The 24,169-nt window shown below is 37.2% G+C and overlaps 1 protein-coding gene across 3 annotated transcripts; it reads left to right on the top strand.

Annotated features, from left to right (window-relative positions):
• Positions 1 to 386: 386 nt before the first annotated feature.
• LOC132636173 (MADS-box transcription factor 23-like) lies at positions 387 to 23,822 on the top strand. 3 transcript variants are annotated; one of them, XM_060352897.1, is made up of 9 exons: positions 387 to 516; positions 621 to 842; positions 20,165 to 20,240; positions 22,041 to 22,102; positions 22,582 to 22,681; positions 22,764 to 22,805; positions 22,900 to 22,983; positions 23,063 to 23,196; positions 23,286 to 23,822. In XM_060352897.1, the coding sequence occupies exons 2-9, from the start codon at positions 661 to 663 to the stop codon at positions 23,299 to 23,301; spliced, it is 696 nt and encodes a 231-aa protein (XP_060208880.1). In that variant the 5' UTR covers positions 387 to 516; positions 621 to 660; the 3' UTR covers positions 23,302 to 23,822. The 3 variants fall into 3 exon arrangements, with proteins under 3 accessions (XP_060208880.1, XP_060208894.1, XP_060208887.1); XM_060352911.1 differs by having other exon boundaries at positions 391 to 511; positions 635 to 842; XM_060352904.1 differs by having other exon boundaries at positions 392 to 511.
• Positions 23,823 to 24,169: the final 347 nt, after the last annotated feature.

Below are 24,169 nucleotides of genomic sequence, written 5' to 3' on the forward strand. Positions count from 1 at the left end.
ATCAAAAACGAATATGTCGTAGTGATAAGACAGATTGGTTATTAATATAGATGCTTACTTATTCCAACCAACGGTCGCTTTTGTTTAATAAGAAATAATAAAAGTTCCATCGATTAAAATAAAATGTAATCACATGGTATGTCCCCTTGTATTTACAAGATTACCCAAAATACGCAAAAGTTCAACAAAGTAAGATGTTAGGTTCATGTGCGTTGCTACTTTATCATTTATGGAGCAAAGGTTTCACGATATAGACTGATTCAAAATATTATTATTGTATGATAGTGGCAGGCTGTTAAGCAACTCTTTTGTCTGTATCTTAGTTTTGGTTATGACCTCATCTTGCACGTACTTACAAAACCATCTTTTGAAATATAGGGTTTCATCAAAACAAGCGGTTTTTCTCATATATCCTTATAGCGAGCTGACCATAAATTTTTCACCAACCAATCACTTCATTTTCGTCTAAAACAGCAACTCCTCTCATTTTCTTGACCAGTACTCCAATCTGGTAAGGTGAAATACAAAGGCAACCATACTACTTCAATTTTGGATTTAACCAATTAACAAGCAAATAATTGGTTTGGTTATTTGTCGTTAACAATTGATTTCTGAAGCAGAAGCTGAATGCTAGGTGTTGAAGCGGTGAAGAAGTAAACTATGGCAAGAGGGAAAATCGCGATCAAAAGAATTGACAATCCGGCAAGCAGGCAGGTGACGTTCTCAAAACGAAAAAGCGGCTTAGTGAAGAAAGCTAAGGAACTAGCTATCCTTTGTGATGCTGAAGTTGGTGTCACAATCTTTTCCAGTACTGGCCGACTCTACGAATACTCAAGTACCAGGTTGTTCTTTTTTCCTCCTTTAAAAGAAAAATGATTCAATTTTACTATACAACAAAATATCTGGACTGAATTTAATCTTAGTTTATTCTAGGTCTTTTGTTCAATGTTCTTCGATTTAAGTGGCAGCTGAGACACTATGTGTTTCAGTTCGAATAGAAGTTATAACAATTTGAAGAAATTACTAACTAATTATCCTTGGAACGAGGTGGAAATAATACCCGTCAATCTTTATTAAGCAACAGTAAACCAAGATTGACGTATGAATTAGGATAACCAAAATTCACGAAATTTTGTGCCTTGAGAAGATACGAGCTTCTATACTATAAGAAAATCAATATGAAAAAAAGCTTTTCCGAGATCGTCGTGTGTTCACGGCAATTTTTGTTCGTTGTCGTTCAAAAACAGCTTTGCCTGCAAACTTTGTTCAACCAATTTTTTGTTTGAGCTTCCTTTAATTTTTTACCAAGTCCTTGGACTATTCGAAAGAGACTCTAATATTGCTATAAATCTCGAATCAAAGGATCGTATAAGTTATGCAACGACCCCATTTATTATCAGATCTTCATTATTATCTTTTGTCTTCCTATTCACTGAATGAAACCTTTTTGAATATTTTGTCATCCAATTTGTGATGGATAATTATGAGGATAATGTGCTTCTTTTTCCTTCTTTCTCATGTTAGCTGTATAATGGCTACCCCTCTGCTCAATATTTCTCGTTGCACATTATTGAATCAGCAACTGCTTCAAACGCTGCCTTCTTTTTCACCATTCTTTGAGCCGAGGATATATCGGAAACCACTTCTCTACCTTCTCAAGATAGGGGTAAGGTATGCGTACACTCTACCCTTCTCAGACCCCACTTGTGGGATCACACTGGGTTGTTGTTGTTGTTCAACTGCTTCAAACGAATATTCAGAAATATTCAGTTTAGCTGGGATTCAATTCTCCGAGACCCCCATTCCAGACAAGAATAAAAAAAGAGAAGCATTTATAGTACAATCCTTCTACTTAATACTCAACCATATTGTTTATTAGAGTTCCCATTCGTTTCATTCTGTCTTACTTCCTTGCAACTAATATTATTGTCATTTTTTCTTTTATTATTATTATTATTATTATTTTTTTGTAAAAAGTGGAACAAACATACAGTCATAACTATCTTCTTCGATATTTCTGATAAACTTTCGTCTGCCTTATTCAGTTTCTTGTGTGATGTCCCTACCTTACTAGCATGCTCAGGCACATTAGTTGTCACCATCCAAAACCTTACTAAGCCGTGATTATACCAGCCAATTCTAACTGATAGGTGAATCAATCCAAAAGTAACCACGATACCAAAATATTATAGAAAAATAAAGTACAAATAAATATATAAATGAGATATTTTAAGTTAATACAATGCAGGACTATACTCTACAACCCTCAAGAACTGGTGTCACAAGTCATGAGATACTATGAGTGGAAAAGTACAAGATATGACTGGTACAATATTCAAATGCTTCTCCACAAAGACCACAATAGTTTAATTCAAAACCTGCACATAAGGATGTAGCAAGTTTAATATGAGTGTATAAGGTGATCTCTTAAATGTTATGCTCAAGATTAAAAGGGATGCTTCTAGATATTATTTCCAATACTCAGAATGCATTTGTTGTTGGAAGGACAATAGTTTGGAATACCTTGATTTGTCAGTATCTCGTAAGACCCTATAACAGGAAGAATGCCACCAAAAGTTGCCTAATCAAAATAGATATTAAAAAAAGCATATGATAGAGTTGAATGGGACTTTGTGGAGGAGATGTTGTATGGCTTAGAGTTCCCCTATAAGTTTATAAAGTGGTCCATGGAGTGCATCACAACACCCCAGTATGCTATTGCTCTTGATGGTGGTCTTCATTGGGAAATTAAGGGCAAGATGGGTTTGAGGCAAGGGGAACCGATTTCCCCTCTCCTCTTTGTGATATGCATGGAGTATTTCTCAAGAATCATGAACTGGATGACTGAACAGGACGGGTTCTCATACCACACAAAATGAAGGAGCATGAAACTTAACCACTTATGTTTTGCAGATGACATGTTGAACTTTTGCAAAGGAGAATTTTACTCAGTGGTACTCATGCTAAGAGGACTTTTGACATTATCCATTGCATCTGGACTTAAAACTAATGCTAGCAAGTCAAGTGTATTTACATCTAACATAGGGACACAGACAGTAGAGGATGTGTATGAGCTAACTGGAATACTAAAGGCAAACTGTATTTTAGATATCTGAGAGTTCCAATATCTTCCAGGAAGATTTCAATTGTTGACTGTGAAATGATGGTAGACAAGCTAATGAGTAGAATCAGGACATGGGGATCCAGAAATCTATCTTATGTAGGAATAGTGCAACTGGTGAACTCTGTACTAGTGCGCCTCCATTCCTACTGGTCCTCCATTTTCCTACTTTCAAAGAAGGTGATGAAGAGTATCACTGCTATCTATAGAAGTTTTCTCTGGAGTGGACATGTACATACTTCTAAGCCTTTTCTTAGTAACATGGGATGTAGTGTGCACGCCAAAGTATGAAGGGGGCTTAGGGATCACTGATTGTATAAGGTGGAATGAGGCTACATAGCAAAATATGTATGGAATGTGAAAAGTAAGATAGACAATTTGTGGGCTAAATAGGTAAATCACATCTATCTGGGGGCGGAGGAGGGGGGGGGGGGGGGAGGGGGGGGAGGGGGGGAGTTGATGTGATTCTTCGAGTTAACAAAGAACCAATCGACCAGGATATTGTTCTTGAAGCGATTGATGGGCAGAATTCAAGAAACAGACGTAAATCAGGCTATACTTCTCGAAATTATGTGATTTCAAGACGAGGAGAAAGATGACGATTTGAACTATAAAAATAACTATTGAATCGTTTAAATCAAGTAAGTATTAAAGGCTGAATGATGGAAAGAAAATTAGGGTTCTGGATATGACTAGAATGAATTTTAATCAAGAAACGCGTTCTTGAATGATCAAGAACAAATAAAGTTCCTAAGTCACCACTTGAAATCAACTTACGTGATAAAGAAACACCACACGCTATTGAAAACAAGATAAAGACTATCACCACCTTGCTTGGAACCAAAAACAAGGATAAAGAAGACCAAATAGAGAAAATAACTCTATTGCAAAATTTAGGTTTCTGCTCAAAACGTGAATAGTATATTTACAAGTCATGAGAACCCTTTATATAGGCCTAGGGTCTCTTCTTTTATGACTACAAATCCATATTCTACTCTAGAAAGGAAATAACTAAAAACAAGGAAAATAAAATCCCTATTCTACAAGGAAAAGAATAAAAAAAACTAGAATCCTACTAGAACTAGGATAAAGATCCTACTAATGATAGGAAATTAAATCCTACTATAATATAAATCAAGAAACAAGAAACCTATTTAGAAAAGGATTCAAGAAACAAGAATGGGAAATAATCTTCAAACTTGAGCTTCTTGGACTTTTCTTTTTCTTGAATTTCAATCTTGTGTTTCTTGATTGATTTTCTTGGATTTCTTGATCTTCTTCATCTTTCATCAGGAGTGGTGGCAATGTAGCTCCGGATCAACTGGAGCGCACTGGTTGCGGCTAAGGGGAAAACCTACCGAGCTGGGTCGTCAAACTAGCTACTTGAACCTGCGGCCATGAACGCAGCGTCCACAAGAAGGGACATCAGTACGAATAATGTACTGAGTATGCAAGGCATGAATAACACATGACGAGAAACATGGAACATAACATGAGATAAAGATAATCGGTCATCTGAGAGTATACAATATGTAATGCATGAATCTTAAAAATCATATGTAAGTGAGAACACACACACACACACACACACACACACACACACACACACACATATATATATATATATATATATATATATATATTGGTGTTGCGTAACGTGCAACCCGATCAATAAATATCACATGTTAGTGCCGAGGAACGTACGGCCCGATCCATAAATATCACATGTTAGTGCCGAGGAACGTACGGCCCGATCCATAAATATCATATGTTAGTGCCGAGGAACGTACAGCCCGATCTATAAATATCACATGTTAGTGCCGAGAAACGTACGACCCGATCCATAAATATATTATATACATATACATAATGTAAATAGCATGCATGAGAGCTCAATAAAAGCCACTACTCAGTCGGAGTGAGATAAGGTCGGTGACCTCCGATTTATATTATGGACCAATCATCATTGCTATATCTCACCCCGAAGGGACAATTATCAAGAGGTGAGATCAACAACAATAAGTAAAATCAAGGAAATCATGAAATATACTCAACAATCTCATGTGTTAGCATTAAAACCATAAACTTCGGAATTTCTAGAAATAAGATCATCATCATCATTATCATCTTAGAAACATCTATCTTTGGCATCGTTATAACTTGAGAATCATGAACTTCTAGCTTTTGGGGGAATAGGGACGTTATGGAAAACATGCATTTTATCATAACACAGGAATCACGTCTTTTGAAAGAAAGGGGCTAGCCTTAACATACCTCTCGATCTCCTTAGCCACTCGACGTTTATCCTTCCCAGCTCGCATATCTACATATAAACCATTCATACTATTGTTAGGCTCAATGTCATATGCTCATCTAAAGCTTTCAATTTAATTCCGTTTAGAATCTGCCGAAATTCGAGCAGATCTTCCCGGTTTATATGCCTAGCCCGAAATCACAATGCAACATACAACAACAACAACAACAATACCAACATCAACAATATTATCACCACCCATATGCTCCCTATAACATGCCACATGATGTTTTCCAAACTTCTGAACCAACAAATTCATTATACAATCATTTAATAGCTTTACCTCCGTAAGCAACCTAAATTAATATCAATAAGGGAAGATTATTACCTTACTCCAACTAGAACTGCAATATCTTCAGTATCCGCCTTGAATCCAAGCCAAGATCCCTCACAAGAAGATATTACAGTTGCAACTATACGCTGTCCAAACCTAAATCCGGAGGTTTCCACTTGATTCGCGTTAAAATTTGGCGAATGGAAGTTAGGGGAAATTTCCCGAGAATTTGGGAAGCTTGGAGGGGTGTTTGAATGGAAAATGAGGGGGTATGCCCCTTTATATTAAGTTCTAGAGTCGGGTTGCACCGACCTAGAAATTGCTCAGCGCGTTCGCGCTGGGTTGCCTGGTCACCCTTCTGTGCGTTCGTGCCATATCCTAGCATGGCAGCCAGACTCGCAACGTCCATATCTCCTTACTCCGATGTCGTATCGATGAGCAACAACTAGGGCCAAAATTGCCTCTCATATTTTCTCCAAAGTCCAACAACTTAATTACCTTGATTCACTTGCCCTCCAATCCTTCCATAACTTATTTTATAAAATTAAACCCTCATCACCCTGAGAGAAACTCATATAATCTCGTATATATCCTTAAAGGCAACCCCAGAGTCCATACTTAAAACAATCAACTCCTATAAATCTCAACGTACAAAACTACGGGAACAGTGTTTTCTCCAAAACATTCTTAGAAGAGGTGCTGGAGTGGATGAAGATGAAGGTGCACCAAACAGATATTCAAGGGATATGGGCTAAATGGGCAAGGAAACCACATGGAAAGATGAGCAGGAGCTTAATTATCTGGGTTGTGCTCTCTGTTTTCATATACCGCATTTGGAGTTCTAGGAATGCAGCATTATGAGATAATGTTGTGCCCAGGCCACAAGTAATTTTCAAGCAGATACAACAGGAAATTAAACACATGATTTTTGATATCATGTATTGGAAAAGACACTGTAGAAATAAGGCTTGGATAAGAAACTTATACCAACAGTTGGAAAATGTAAATAGAAGCTAGTTAGGGTGGTCGTGAGAAGTTAGTTTTATACTTTGGTTTGGTTTGTAACTTGAACTTGGGGGATGTATTTCGTTTTTGTGGAGTGTGAATAAAGTTTTTTTGTTCGACAAAAAAAAGTGTAACCTGAGTACAAAATCAACGTGTACTCATCAAGTATCATTTACTGCCCCAGAGAACGTAGTGACGAGGGTTGGTTTAAGAGATACTCATTTAATCTTGTACATTTCATATAATCTTAATAAATAAAGAAATAACACACAAATAAATCAACCAAATCAGCATAGTAATTTATGGGAAATACTGTATATAAAGTAATATGCAAAGATAGAGCATGTGAAAGAATGCACACATCTCAACAACCCATGTACCTTTGCATGTAATGAATGCAACATATCTATTGATATACAAATGATACCATGATATAGTACATATGACAATGATTCTTTGTCAGTCCTGTCTCAAAACCAGTGCTTCTAGCACTCTACGTACACACTGACCTACTGGGAGGGGTAGGGGCTCGGACAATAAGCCATGACGAACAATTGCGTTGTCCAGTACACGCCACAGGAAATGTCTCATCATTTCATAATCATATCAATCAGCACAAAATGTCCCATCATTACATAGCCATATCAATCCCTCTAGAATATCACATCATGACATAACCATATCAATCCATATCAGAGTAACCAGTACATAAGTCATATCCGTTGACACCCAAGTCCACATTAATCAACACATATCATGAAATAAGCACGAATCACATATGCAGTCATATGACATATAAAAAGTGCATGAATTGAATCTACGCAACCCATGTAGTTCAGTACATGAAATGTCTTAGATGAAATTCTCATATGTGAATCAATACTAACAATATTCTCTTAATTAGGAAAGCATCCTCAGCAAATCATTAACAGTCAAACATCGAAGAAAATATCATAACAACTAATTACCTCAACATGTCACCCGGAACTCGCATAAGCTCTCGTCACCTCGCTTATACGTTACCCTCATATACATAATATATTTCAATTATCATTTAGTTGGGAAAAATCCCCAATCTAACTTAAAATGTTAATTTACCTCAGTCTGACAAAAGCTTTAGCCTTCCCAATAGCTCTACCACGTCCGGAATTTATCAAATGAGTTTAATCTATTTAGAAAATTACTCTACATGGTTAAATGAGTCCAAAGATACCCACATTATAATATGAAATAAAACCAGACCAAAAGCTAATAAAAAAAAAGTCAAACCTGAGCCCCAGGATCAAAATCCTAAATCGAATAGATTTTCACACTATCCATAACCTCCAAAGTCCAAAACCACAATTTACATTTCAAAACAAGTTCAATTCGGTAGTCAAATTACGAAAATACACTTTCTTTGATTTAGGTCTAAAACTCCCTATTTCACCTCTTTAATCCGTGTTTTAAGTGTAAAACTTCATGGATAATCAATGTCAATTTTAGATCACTTACTCTCACGATTTAGGAGAAGGACCCTTCTGAGATTGCCTTATTTCGAGCTTCAGGCCCCAAAAATGGAAGAAAATGATGTTAGGTTGCGAAGAATCTGATTTTATATCTGAAGCTTTATCCATGCACAATCATGACCCCCATTCAAGTGATCGCGAATAATTTCAAGGACATGTCTCTGAGACCGTGAGCAAGGCCACACGACCGCGAAGGTTACTCACCAGCCACTTTGTGCGTCCGGTGACCCGCTCTGCGATCGTGACCAAGCTTGCACAGGTAGAAAATGTGCAATTGCTGTCTTGGTGCCAAGTGCGACGAAATACCCTGAGTCCCTCGTTCCTCATTTCCAATATACCAACAAGTCCAAAATTATCAGAAAATCCTATTAGATGCTTCAAATCATAAAAAGAAAGATGTTTCAAACCATCAATCCAAGATGGTTTACTCAAATTTTTGACATTGGTCAATTCAATGAACTTAAGGCTTTTAAGTTAACAAGTAGGCATAGCAAAAATCTCTGGACCCATGGGGACCCGAACCACTCATACCGGCAAGTTACAAATCACCAAATTATCCTGCGAAAAGTCTCAAAACATGAAACAAAGCATTAAATCTTAAAACGAAGGGTCGAATTACATTATTATTTCAAAAACACCAACAACAACAACATCAACATACCCAGTATAATCCCACAAAGTGGGATCTTGGGAGGGTAGAGTTTACGCAGACCTTATCCCTACCTTGGGAGAGTCCTGAAAAAGAAATAATGAAAATGAAAAGGCCCTAGCAAAATAGTTGATGTAGGCTATGTGTCCACCAAATAATGTATGGAGGGACCTGGTTGAGTACCAGTTCCATTACGGAATGCAGTAAGTAAAGAAGGCACTGTTTTTACTGTGGAAAACTCCTTAATCAAAGGATTAAAAACCAAGACCTACCCAGTAGGATTTCAACTCCATTACTCGAGCAACTTCGGATTACAACCTATTGTAAGCTAGGAACTAACTCTAATAATCCCTCAACCCTTACAATAGTAGCAACCTAGGAACTAACTCATGTGGTTCCTCACCTTTACAATACACTGATTGCAAACACATCCACTTCACTAACTCTAGCCAAAGAAACTAAGGTTGTCTACCTCTAGCCAAACCCAACTAATACACCTTAGACTAAACTAGCCAAGGGTACCGCTTAATAGATTGAAAAGTAAACTGCCTAACAACTACTAAGACTTTGAAATACCTATAACAACTTCTTATAAGAGAAGAGTAGGTTTACAAGTTAAAGCACATCAAACAAAGATTAAAACAAACTAAGAGATTAAAGCATCTTTAGTGTTGGAAACAGATCCTTTAGTTTGTGATTAGCTTTGTCGAACACTTGGAGAGTCTTATGACGGCTGCACCTTGTGGGTGATTTTTAGGTTTTCCAAGTGGCACACCATATGTTGTAACATGTTGTATATATAGTGGGAAGCATGTGGAATGGATACAGACCACTCATTCAATATTTGACTGCCAGCTCAACTGCTGTACTTATGTGCAGTGAGTAGCTCGGCTTTACAGTTGTCTTTGCTTATCGTGCAAGATGCACAAAGAGTAGATCATAGACCAGGTCTCTAGCTGGTTCTGAATCAGTTTGACAATCATCAAAACAAAAAGCACTTGGACGTATCAATTTCCCCTTTTTTGATGATGACAAACTTATAGACGATGTTCCCCCTAAGAACAAGCTCCCACTTGTTCCCCCTGCGAAGCAGACCATCATTTTCAAGGCAACTGCAACATGTTAGCAACAAAAAAAAATCCACTAGAAGAACAGATCGCCACATTATCAGTACATATTAATCTTCCAGTTTTGTTTTTTTGGCATTTCTCCCCCAGCATCTCTTCCCCTTTTGTTCAACATGAGCATCACCTGTTCATCATCTACTACTACCTATTCATCATCTACTCAGCTTCCCCCTTTTTGGCATTATCAAAAAGCATTGAAAGCTAGTAAGAAGTTTAGCCATATTAACTCAGACCCAGAGGGGCAACGAATACGAGTAGAATTAAGGGGAAATAGGCAAGCAATAAAGCACAAGACAATGTAATTTGCCCAAATAGAAATTAGAAAATAGGAGAGTAATCTGGTCTGTACTAAAAAATATAGATTCATACTACAAATGTACCAACAGTCATGTCAAGCACAAAAAAAGTAGAATCTGAGTAGAGGGGGAACTGAAACAGGGGCTAAGAAGGATTCTTGGTACTGTTTAGTGCTTGAATGATTTTTTCAACTCTTTCATTATGAGCTTGTTGGTCCTTTAGCATTTGGTCCCGAAATTCATTCACTTTGACCTTTAGTTGGTCCCTCTCAGCTCACAGTTTGTCCTTTTCAGTTGCTTCTTCATTACTAGAACCTGAGGCCTTTGTTCATTCGGTTAATTTCACTTTTAAAAGTGCATTTTCTGCTTTGAGCTGCTGAATCTCTGCATTGGTTGCCTCCTGAGCTTCAATCAAGATTGAGATAGTGGAGGGGTTGGCACTATCCACTGTTTTGGGTGTGAGTCCACAATCTTCCAAAGGGGATAACGAGACTAGATGCTCTTTTGCTCGTAGAGAGGCGATACCAGTTTTCACTTGGAAGTGTATAAGCACCATTGTGAGATAGAAGCCATAGGGAAAAACCAGTTTTCCCTTGCATAGTCCTTGCCACTTTTATCATCTGCTCAATCATGATAGCTAACAGGTTGATTGGTTCAAAAGATATTAGAGCTTTCATGAGGACCAGGTCTTTAACACTAACGCTAGAGCTTTCCGTAGCTCTTGGCAAAAGTGATTTGCTAACGAATTCAAAGACCAGTTGGTGCTCAGGTTTTAGCTCGTGCTTGTAGAGACTCGCCTTTGTTGCAGACCTTGCTATCTTTACGATGACCTTTTTGAAATCAGTAGAGCCCTTTCCTGTTACAGCTCTCACCCCATCTGTCTTCAATTCCAAGATTTGTGCAAGTATTGACTCAGTCAGCACAAACTCCTTTCCATTTATTGTCAAGGCCAGAGCAACATCATCGATTTTGACCAAGCTGCTGTATAGTTTAGTAACTTCAGCTTCATACATGTTGGGTGTTGGTGGAGTGAAGAGATGAGTCCATCCTTGAAATTCCACCATGTCCATTAACTCTTTCGTCCTAGATACCTCCCGTAGGCTTACATCGAGAATTCTCTCGAAAAGAACCTTTTGTTGCTGCATATTGTCTTTACCTTTTTTTTGGTGAAAATGGAAGAACCAGGTTCCTCATTTAACACCACTTTTCTTTTCTTTTGAGAAGAAAGTTGAATATCCTGATCTCATTCTTCCCTCTCCCACTAACTTCTATTTTTAACTTGTTCACTCTTGTCTCCTTCAGATTTGAGATTTTGAGTGCTTTCTATTTCTCCCACCACCCTGTTCTTAGAATTCTTACCAAATAGAGGAATTTCTTCTTCGTCCTCTTCTTCTTCATCAATTTCACTTTCATTGATTAGAGCACCCTTTTTCTTTCCTATTGTTTTTCTTTTCTTGCTCTCAGTTCCATTGCATTGCTCACTTTGACTGAGATGGCTGACAGAGATGCGAATTTCCTTGTTGTTCTACGCTTTTGAGTTTCAGAGGGACTATGTGTGAGAGATTTGGGGTATGATTCATTCGAATTTTGGTCAGAGGAAGATTAAAAGTTTGACTATGAAGAGTTGGAGTCCATTTTCATTTAGAGACACAAAGTAACACCTGGTGACAATAGATAATGCAAGGAGATTTTGATAGGGTTGTGTAAGGAATAAGCTTAGAGAGATGCTCGAAAGATTTGAGGATTTCTAATTGAAGGAGAGACAGACACAAAGGAAGTATTTAAGGTGGCCTATTTGACGCTTTGCAGAAGGTACGATAAGAGGGAACTGTTCGGTTCATGAGAAAGGGAATGATTCGTGGGAGACGTTATTTTGAGAATTTATTTTGGTGAAAGGTATGTGACTTCAATCGGCACATTTTGCAGTTTAACCACATATATGAGTACTGAAAGGATTACTAACCTGAGTCACAGGGACTAGATCCCTGAGCAAAATTCTTGAGATAAAAGACAACTTTGAAATGTGCGACATTGCTTGTGCTTACTCTCTCTTGGTTCTGTCATGCACGCATATCTGTAATGGTATAAGAGTGAGTTACACATAGTGCCCAATACCTTTCTTATTGTCATGATTTTTCAAGGAATTTGAGAGACCAGGTTCTTGATTTTGGCACCACTTGACTCAGGAAGAGAGTTTTCCCCTCGTTACCAACTGCTTACATCCTCCAGTGAAGGTTTTAATGGAAGAGATACATTACTTTGAAATGAGAGCTTGTCACTCCTAACCAATATATTATCACCATCCTTTCACTCTTCCCCTCCCCATGGATGATATCACTGATTAGTTTTGGGAGCCCAGATAAGTTTAGGTCCTTTACTTTTGAAAAAAGGATGAATCAAGCTCCTTTTGGCCCATGTGGGTAGCACCTCCTTTTTCCTTTCTAGTGATCCTTTCTTTTGAGGACCTGTTTCTTCCATTTTAGCTTTACTTAACACAAAATTCTCGTTTCTCTGAATAGACTTGATTCTTGCTTTGCATGCATCCTTGTAGTAACCTGCTTGCCCATAAGTGCACAACCCATTTTCAGTTAAGGAGACAAACTTGTTGTGAGGCAACTAGGATGTTTCTGCTTTCTCAAAACTAAGTCCTTCTTTACCACTTCTCTTACTGTTGTACATGGCTATGATCACATCAGAGGACCAGGTCCATTTGAGAGCCTTGTCAAGATTGGTCCTTTCCAAGTCTTCCTTCAGTAGCCTATCTTTCTCTATTTCAGTAAGGAGACTTTGTTTTGTTTTCTTTAGCTCATTTTCAAGCTCCCGAGAAGTTTCACTTGCTTCACCTCTTCCTTTGAGGAAGACTTCCACCCCTTCTCTCGATTGACTTTCCAAAGAGATGTTTTGTTGGCTTGTCTCACAGATAGGTTCCTTCACTTCTCTAATGGGTAAGCACAGGTTGTTCTCTTCTTGCTCCACCTCATTGTCATCACTCCTCGTATCAGAATCGGCCATGAGAGCAAATATTGATTCATATTCAGATGCTTCATCTTCAATGGTTATCATTGACGTGTCTCCATGATCATTTTCATCTTCCGGTTCACTGGAGGAATCTCCCCATGCAACAAGCACTTGCTTTACTGGATCGTCAGTAACTTCTCTTCTTATGAATCTTCCGTTGGGGATCTGGTTCCTCCTGACTATCCTATCATGATTGTCTTGTCTGTTTCGGGATAGTCTTTCATAAAGTGACCAGGTTTCCCACACTTGTGACAACAGTTGTCATTTCCTCTGAAGTTTCTGCTGGAGCTTCCGGTCTTGAGAATTCCACTATTTCTCTTGATTATCTTTTGAAATCTCCGTGTGAGATAAGCCATTTCAGATTCGTCATCACTTGAATCTCCTCTGCCAGCTTTGAGAAGCAGATTTCTTTCTTTCTTTGCTTCATTCTTTTCTGCCTTCTTCATTTTCAACTTCATCTCATATGTCTTGAGATTTCCAATCAGTTCATCAACAGTCAGCTTAGTGAGGTCTTTGGCTTCATAGATAGAATTCACTTTGCTATCCCAAGAATCAGGCAAAACTCTGAGTAACTTCCTCACCAGTTTGGTGGTTGACATGACTTCTCCCAGAGAGTTGAGTTCATTGATTATAGAGGTGAATCTAGTATGCATATCATGGATAGATTCCTCCTCTTTCATTTTGAATAGCTCATACTCATTGATGAGCATGTCAATGTTGGAGTTTTTCACTTGAGTTGTTCCTGCGTGGGCAATTTGAAGGGCTTCCCAAATCTCCTTGGCAGTTGTGCACGATGCGATTTGGTTGTGCTCATCTGCTCCTATTCCACAGAAAAGGATCTTTTTTGCTTTAAAGTTCTTCTCAACAGCTTTCCTATCTACCTCGGAGTATTCTTTTCTAGTTTTTTGGGTGGTTTTTACACCATCTTCATTTTTATTCATGGGAATATGAGGGTCACCACAAATGATGTCCCATAACTCTGAGCCTTCAGTCATGATAAAATTATGCATCCTAGTCTTCCACAACCCATAGTATTGTCCATTAAATCTAGGTGGCCTGGTGAAAGACTATCCTTCTTCCATATTTGGTGGGGCTACCATTTTACAAATTCTTTTTAGGTATTAACCTTTTAGAAAACACCTGCTCTGATACCAATTGATGTAGGCTATGCATCCACCAAACAATGTATGGAGGGACCTGGTTGAGTACCAGTTCCCTTATGCAGTGTGCAGTGCAGTAAGTAGAGAAGACACTGTTTTTATCGTGGAAAACTCCTTGCTCAAGGTATTAAAAATCACGACCTACCCTACTAGGATTTCAACTCCACTACTCGAGCAACTTCAGATTACAACCTATTGTAAGCTAGGAACTAACTCCCATAATCCCTCAACCCTTACAATAGTAGCAACCTAGGAACAAACTCCCTTAGTCCCTCAACCTTTGCAATACACCAACTGCAAACACCTCTACTTTACTAACTGTCACGACCCGTCTAGAGGGCCGCGATGAGCACCCGGTGCTAACCCACTCGGGCGCCCCTTATCTCACACTTATGCTTACATCTAGGTGAGCCACATAATTAAACGCATAATTCTACTCATTCATCATGCTAGTCCCATTGGACAACAATGCCTTTAAATCATATTTGGCATCTAGGCCATGTCAAATGTACATAAGCCGACAAGGCTACCAAAAGATATACAAAATATAGGCTGACAAGGCCGGACATGTCTAACCATATACACGTGACTACGAGCCTCTAAGAAGAGTATAACATATCACATGAGCTGCCCATAATTATGTACACAAAAGAATAAGTACCTAAAAAGCTATGGCTCCGAATGAAATGGAGCTCTGCTATGAAATCTCTGAGAAAGCAGCTATGGATCAAGCCTGCCTCCTTGTGCACCTGCGGGCATGATGCAGCGTCCACAAACAAAAGGACGTCAGTACGAAGAATGTACTAAGTATGTAAAGCACGATCAATATCGACATAGAAGCATAAATAACAACATAAGAAATAGCATAGGATGGGAGATGGCAATATCATCGTCATATGCACTTACTTGCCTTTCATAGGAACTTTCCATTTCTAATACGTATTTGTATACATACATCATTGTCCGTATTACACAATAGTACTCGTACCATATTTGTGCTCGTATTCGTAAACATGCCCTTATTCACATTCATACACATAGTTATATCATATCATATACATAATCATGTCATATACATAGCATACCCGACCATGTAGGATCGGTGTTTCATACATATCCTTATATAACATACCCGACCATGTAGGTTCGGTGTTTCACGTACCCGACCATATATAGGCTCGGTGATCATACATGCCTGGCCAACCAAGGCTCAGTGTTACACGTACTTGGCCCTACCAAGGCTCAGTGTTGTCCATACCCAACTGCAGTGGTGTGCGCGCGTTACGTAAACATACATACATATACATCTATACATATACTACCCGGCCATATAAGCTCGGTGTTTCATAGTAGCCATACAAGGGCATACATACATCTAGCTCATAAGCATCTTTACTATTATCATTACTATCCTCATCGTCATCGTTATCATTATCGCTATTACCATTATAATCGTCATCAATATCATTATACGAGGAACTTGGTACAATCGTAGCATATCAAGAATCGTGAGCTTAATAGCTCGGAAGATCGAATCATTTATGAGACATCATAGACTTATGGAATATTTAGATGTTTGGCCCAAGAACCATGCCTTATGAAAGAAGGGTTAGCCTTACATACCTTTCCGTTCAACTATTTTACACTTGCGCGTTCTCCTCCAATGCTAGCATTTCTACCTTCATTAAAGTCATACTACCATTAGAATCGATAGCTAGCATATATGAATAAAGCTAGAGAAAATCGGATAGCATCTCCTCTATTTATACGACATTTCCTCCATAACATATATCAACTCCCAAACGTCAATAACACATTCACTATACCATAACAATAGTCATTACTCATTCACATTATCCATATTTCTAGACTTACATTCAAATCATCCATATCCATAGCCATAACACACAACGACGTCCATTCACATACATTGCTCATCTCATGTTCTCAACATCATTTATAACGCATTTACATCACAATACATCAAGAACCATAACTCAATTCAAACCATTTCTCAAAATGACACTATTCCATATTCATGACCCCTTTTACCATACCCTTCTACAATCCAAGTATTTCAACTCTTAAATACCTTAAACAACATAGAAATATAATGAATCTTACCTTAGATGTTGTAGGAACAAGCTTTAGTTGATAATACTCCACTTGAGCAAAAACCCTAGTTTATCTCCATGAGATTTCTTGACTTGAATGACCTTTAATGGGTTTGCTTGCACTTGATTCACTTGTTTAATGTTGTTGATCACCAAATACCCTTGAATTCTTGTGGAATATATGTGGAGAGATGTTTTAGAGAGAAGGGGGTGGCAAGGGAAATGAAATGAAATATAACTTGGCCTTTTCATTTATTGAGCCAAAATCTGCCCCGACCAAATATACGGACCAACATATGGTCCGTATATATTGTACGAGCCGTATGTTTGGTCGTACATTTGGTCTAGAGACTTGAGCCATTCTGGGCTGATTATACGGTCCCAAACATACGGACCGTATAATTTATACGGCCAGTATGTTTGGCCGTATAATCCCCAGTGATCCCGAAATTCGTTTCGTCGATTCGTTTGATCTCCAATCCTTGTGGAACCTTCTTAACACTTGTTCAACACTTCAATACCAATCTAAGGGACGTTATCACACTTCTCCAAGACATCATTAAGTTCTCGTTAACTCATTACTCGCATTTCCTTTCCAATACTTATCAAATACTTGCCTTATCTTAGCCAACTTTCTCGTCTTACATCGGATGCCTTTGAAATCTCACTTAGGGTCATCAAATGCCATTTCTTACTGATGGAAACATCGTATACTTGCACCCCTAACTAGTTCATTCACTTGCGTACCAACGGAGGATTTTTCGAGGTGTAACACTAACTCTAGCCAAGGAAACTAAGGTTGACTACCTTTAGCCAAGGAAACTTAGGTTGACTACCTCTAGCCAAACCCAACTAATACACCTTAGACTAAGCTAGCCAAGGGTACCACTTAATAGATTGAAAGGTAAACTGCCTAACAATTGCTTCTTATAAGAGAAGAGTAGGTTTACAAGTTAAAGCCCATGAAACAAAGCTTAAATCAAACTAAGAGAATAAAGCATCTTCAGTGTTGGAAACAGATCCTTCAGTTTGTGATTAGCTTTGTTGAACACTTGGAGAGCCTTATGATGGCTACACCTTTTGGGTGATTTTTAGGTTTTCCAAGTGATACACAATATGTTGCAATATGTTGTATATATAGTGGGAAGCATGTGGGATGGATTGAGACCACTAATTCAATGTTGACCTAAAGCATGGGCCAGCTCAACTACTGTACTTGTGCGTAGTGAGTAGCTCGGTTTTACAGCTGTCTCTGCTTACCGTGCAAGATGCACAGAGAGCAGATCATAGACCAGGTCTCTATCTGGTTCTGAATCAGTTTGACAATCATCAAAACAAAAAGCACTTAGACGTATCAATAGTATATAAATCATGACAAACAATCTAAAAAGGAACAATAACTCCTACAAAATACGATAATCAAAATGTTAGAGACAACAGATAATAACAGAAATCGAAGGACAAAGAACTACAAGGATAATACTACGAATATTAGTATTGAAGGATAAGCTGGACAACGCTCAACTACCTACTAACCTTCTACCCTAACCTGTGACTTCCATAACCTCCTATCCAAGGTCATGCTCTCGGTAAGCTGACACTGTGCCATATCCTGTCTACTCACCTCTCCCCAGTACTTCTTCGGCCTATCTCTATCTCTCCTGAAATCATTCATAGCCAACCTCTCACACCAGGGCATCAATACATCTCCTCTCTTCACATGCCCGAAGTAATAATGTATGGAAGTAACTCAGTATTTGTTCATAATTACAAGGAGTAATGATTTTTATCGGAATGCTTAATGTAAATACAAACTTAATGGTAAGGATTATGCAGAACCTATAAGGACAGAGACGAAACTTCAATTCATTCTTTCTTCATAACTGCATAGAATCTTGGACTTGTAACATATGAAATAAATTGAGGATCGAGATCAGTTCTTGCAAACTATGTTTTGACTAGACATTTGCAGCGTTTTGAGATTCAGTAGAAGATGTTCTTTAAAATGTACCACTAAAAGCATTTAAACACCATTATTGAACTACTAGCTTGAAATGACCCAGAATTGTCAGTTTGTAACGTAATTAATTAAGGTTGAATAGAATTCACTGTGATCACACAGAAAGGTACCTTTTTATGAATTGTTTATTTTAGATAAGTCGTGTCTTGCTCAGGTTGTGCCTTCAAACAAAGAAATGCAAATCCATTTTTCCTTCTTTGTTGGTTGTGAGGAAGGAAAAAGACTAAATAGATGTTGGTTGTCTTTTTTTTTTCCTTTAACTGAACTGCCACCTTTGATCATTGATGGGCAAAAATTACAGATTTGAGTTTGACAACCAAAGCCTTTTACATGATCACTGAGTTGAGATTGGTTCTCTTTTAGTTGCAAAACTACAAGTACAATAGCGCGCCGGAACCCATGTAGGATCTTGACTGTTTATATTCTCTTGATGATCACCTTCTATCTTTCAAATTTATACTAATAAAATCCAATATACAGCATAGATCTTAGTCAACAATGAAACAATAGCGTAAAAGAAGGTTACTCCCATTCTTCCAACAGAATTAGAGGAGATAAAGTCCTTGATTTCGCCCGGTGTTCAATCATATATTTTTTTTTTTGGTCCAACAATACCCCCTTGTATATAGATGGGTGCCAAGGAAGTCTTCTCTTCCGCATAAAAATTTGTAGTCCGGGTGACTAATCACATCAAATAGCCCCTAGTTAGTAGCTTCCTTTTGAAATATATGTTCTAACAGTCCTCTTCTACTGTGAAATCCATGAATATATGCTTGTTAACTATAATGACCAAATTTCACCGTGAAGAATCTCTTAGATTGAAGGTTTTCCATGTGAGAACTTCCCCACCAATATAATTTTATTGTCCTTAGCAAGCTCTTCCTCCTCTGGTGGGGGTGAAGAAAACAACAGGTTTTCTTTGTAAATCTCTGGGGGTCAAATTTAGCCCCATCTTCGAAGCTACTCCTTCTGTCCCAATTTATGTGACACTTTTCGCTTTCCAAGAATTAATCTGCATGAACTTTGAACAACATTTAAAATGTATTTTTTTCACCAAATTGATATGAGAAAAGTGGCAACTTTTAGTACTTTTCAAGTAGTTTTCAAATATATAAATTTTAATCTTTAAATATTGAGTTAATCTAATTTAATTTAGCTTCAAAGTTTACTCAAATTGACTCTCGAATAGCAAAAAATACCATATAATTTGGGACAGAGGGAGCACCATTTTTGTACTTCGATCAGCTATATGGATTTTGCATAAGATTGTGTCTGGCCTCCATTATTTTTGGCTCTATTAGGAGGATCACAAGGATGCTCTCTCATGGAAATTATCGGGACAGTAGAGAAACGCGAGCGGCACGTTCTATTTTATAACATTCAAAATTGTTAACCTTTGTCTATTATTGAAGTTCCAATCAGCGTCTTCACATGTTATAATGTGCTTAATCTACTCACTAAATGGCAATGCGGTTTCTAGACAATCAAATAAAGGATCTTATACATGGTAAGGGTTATACATATCCATTTCACTAATATATTAGCTTTTTCTTTTCAGCATGAAATCAATATTTGAAAGATACAATGAAGAAAAGGAACATCATCAATTGTTGACTCCCTCATCGGAAGCCAAGGTTATCTTCTACTCATGTTACTCTTTACAGATCTAGCTACGACTTGACTAGGAAGGGTCCAGACAGAGAGTTAGCTTTATATACTCAAACTTGTGTTCTGTCCATCGATGTGGCATTGCCCCAAAACCCTCTCTTAAAATAAGACTATCGACAGAAATATATTGAAGTTGCATAATATAACTGAATCAGAATGTCATTTTCAGTAATCATGTTACAATGTTAATTATAGCTTAATTGTTTAGTAAGTTAACAATAGCTGTTGCGGTGCAGCACCTTCATTTCCTCTTTATGTATGTGTAAACAACATTTCATGAAAACAGAATTGGAGAACTAGCAACAAGCATGTGTATCTTGAGAAAGATAAATACAATCAAACCCAGGTAGACTTAAGTGAACTCCTTCTAATCAATTTAACAAAAACGTTTTTTTTTTTTTTTTTGAATAAACTGTAAATATTATTACCACAAATAGGAAGGGTGCTGGGGCAATATGCTCAATGAAACATGTACATTTCCTTGTCTGTTTGGAGCCCCAAGACATTGAAACTCTTTCTCTAACTTTGCACTGTATTTGACTATACGACTTATTTACAATATGTTATCTAAATTTCTCCCAGTTTCTATCTTACGAGATGAAGCATTTCACTGCTCCATAGATATTCAATTACTATTTTCTTTTTGAATCTGTTGCAGTGCCTTTGTTTGATCCACAGCAAGGTGTTCAAGGTCTCAATTTAATTAACAAAAATGTTTGTAAGACCTAATTAAAGAGATTTTTATGCTCTATATCACTCGGCTCAAGCTTATAATTATAATGAGCCCATATTTTCAGGTTTTACCCTATTTAGTCCGTGTTGAATATAATTTGAAATACCTAGGAAAAGACAATATTCCTTCATTTGTGATTATGATTTCTATTTTTGGATGATTAAAAAATTGATTGAGAGTCATATTCATGTTTATCATCACAAATTAAAAATTGTTGGATGAAAATAAGTGGAAAATTAAAAACTCCATTGAAGGGGTCTTGTAAAAGCTTGAAAACTCATATGTGGGTTTTGTGATTTGTTGAAATTTTGACTAAATGATTATTGGATTTCGTGGGGATATAATTTTGAGTTTGTGGTTAAAATTTGAAGCTATTCAATGAAGATTCGACCCATTCAGATGGAGTTTCAGTGTTGAAGTTCGTAAGAGACGAAATCCAGTTTTTATAAGTTTGTATAATATTGTATAATTTTGTATAGAAATATAAATGTATGTATAAACACCTCTTATACACTAGTATAAACTTTTATATAAGGTTTATACATTATTTACATTAAGCTTATAATATTGTATGCTGAGTGTATAAACACTGTTGTGGAAAAAAATGTCTATGTGGGTGTAAACTAAAAATATGCCTACGTGGGTGAAAATGCCTATTAGTGAAAGTTCCTATTTAAAAATGCTTCACTCAAAAATATTCTCCCTCCATCTCAATTTAAGTATCTTAGTTTAATTGGATTTGGAGTTTAAGAAATAAATGAAAACTTTTGAATCTTATAATTCTAAATTAAAAATGTGTGTAATGTACTAAATGATCTTTGAATCTTGTGGTTTTAAATCTGTCATGTAGAATGTTCGAATTGTAAACTTACTAATATAGAAAGAGAGCTCTTTTTGGGACAGACCAAAAAAGAATGTAAGACGCTTAAATAAGAATGGAGGGAGTAGTTTTTTTATTTATTTTATTTTAGTTTTTATTTTCTTAACAATAATAGCAATAATTAAACAGCTATTTTTTTTTCTCAATTCCCAGTTTTGGAGGACGGAGGCAGAAAGGTTGAGACAGCAATTGGACGATGTTCAAGAGAACTACCGGTAATTTCACAAATTACATTTGCCAAGGGTATCCATAATCTCCTTCATCTAACCGATTAATTGTTTAGTGAAGGTATTCTAATGTATATGCACATTATCTAAGTGAATTTTGAAGGGAATAGATTGAAAAATATTCAGTGGCACTCTTACAAGTAAAAGTAGTGATTATACCATGGCATTCCATCTGGTTTCCATACAATACTATTCAAGCTTGAATGTGGTCACATATGTCAAAATCATTCCAAATGGATGTACTCTACTTTAACGGCCATTTGTCTGGATCAATAGTTAATCAAAGATATTAAGCCAACCTAAAGGGAAATAGAAAGCTGGACCAATCTGACAGGTAATATGCTGATTGTCTTTGATTATCAGCATAGACTTAGCCAAAGAAGAAATTATCGACTGACGGATTACAGATACAGAATGTCAAGAACAACCAAACTTTATAGTCAAGGTACATGTGAAAAATATTGCAGGAGACTGAAGGGTGAAGAACTTTCTGGCATGAGACTAAGCGATCTCCACAATCTGGAAAACGAACTGGAGATGAGATTAAAGAACATCCGCATTAAAAAGGTAAGAAAATCACTACCATATCCAATTTAACTAACTAAAGACATCAACTTCCAATACTTAACATCGTGTCACACTTCTGCAGGAAAAAATGCTAACTGATGAGATACAAGAATTAAATCGAAAGGTTTTCAATCATAGTGCAGATAATACTCTGAAGGCTCCAATTCGAAAGCTGATATGAACTTGTTGTAATTACTAACTCCTACAATACCTTTCAGGGAGCCCTTATCGGTCATGAAAATATAGAATTGTCTAAGAAGGTCACTCTCATCCACCAAGAAAACAGAGAACTTCAAAAGAAGGTATTACAAAATTAACAGAGATACCTCTTCTACTTAATATCAGGCTTGTTGTGAAAGAACAGAACAACTGTTTTCTCAGGTTTATGGAAAAGAAGAGGGAAGTTGCAGTGTACAACCTTCAGGAAAGGAATCATGTCTTCCGTTTCATCTTCAACAAAACGAGCAACAACAAAATGTCAATAAAACAGTACCAGAATGCGAAATTAGTTTGGGGTAATATTCTCTGAGATTCTACAAATTCGACAGGAACCTTCAATATAGCAAACTCAATAATTTTGAATGTGTTGATTGAAAATCCTCAGGTTACAACTGCAGTAGCTCAAATCGCTGAAGACCATTCAAGGATGCCAGTTAAAGTCTAGCACAAAGCATGGCCAAAGTTAAGGCCACCAAAATACTATAGTAGCGGAGAGAATATATACAGATGTTTTAACATCCAAAAAGTGTAACTCAATGATGCTATAAAACTTGGTTGGATAAGCAACTTGCACGTCTAAATTATGTTGTGCTTGTATTACCCGTACGTGAACTTCTTTTTCAGTGCCTATCACCCTCTCGTGCCAGGCATGGCGAAGCCATGTGGCAAAGAGAGTAGTTTCACATCTAAACTATGTTGTGTTTGTATTACCCGTGAACTTTCGGTGCCTATCACCACCCTCTTGTGCCCACTAGCGAAGCCAGGTGGCAAAGAGAGTAGTTTCACCACCTTGTTGTCGCGTGGGAGCGAAAAAAAAGTGTAAATGAGCTTGCACGTGACTTTTTGTTCGAATAACATTGTCACATGATCATATACAATAAACTATTTGTTTAGGCAGTATAATTTTTTCATGTTTTTATTCTCCATTTCTCTCATTTGTCTGTACTTATACTTATTTAGAATGTTAGATTCTTTTAAATGTATTTAGTACAGTCAATTGTACAAAAATAGTTACAAGTAACATCATATACAAAAGTTCAATCAAACTTGTTCCGCATTTCGAATTCTAAAGGCGAAGGCATTAGTAGACTATCCATTCTGACATCTAAACCAAAAGATTAGAATGTCAGATTAGACCAAAAAAAATAGAGTTTCCGATCAAACATGCTGTAGATCTGGCCAGAAAATTGTACTTCCTGAAATTCTTGAATTACACAGAAGAAAAGTATTTAAATGAAAAAAAAAATGTCGCGTATTTAAAAGTTATAA

Source organism: Lycium barbarum, chromosome 1, assembly GCF_019175385.1.
Source record: "Lycium barbarum isolate Lr01 chromosome 1, ASM1917538v2, whole genome shotgun sequence".
NCBI classification, from domain to species: domain Eukaryota; kingdom Viridiplantae; phylum Streptophyta; class Magnoliopsida; order Solanales; family Solanaceae; genus Lycium; species Lycium barbarum.

Bases quoted from the DNA above. Each gene is read 5' to 3' on its own strand.
- LOC132636173 (XM_060352897.1), top strand. From the start codon at position 661: ATGGCAAGAGGGAAAATCGCGATCAAAAGAATTGACAATCCGGCAAGC. The intron at 843-20,164 runs GTTGTTCTTTTT...TTTTCTTTTCAG, and splicing joins TACGAATACTCAAGTACCAG to CATGAAATCAATATTTGAAA. The intron at 20,241-22,040 runs GTTATCTTCTAC...CTCAATTCCCAG, and splicing joins CTCCCTCATCGGAAGCCAAG to TTTTGGAGGACGGAGGCAGA.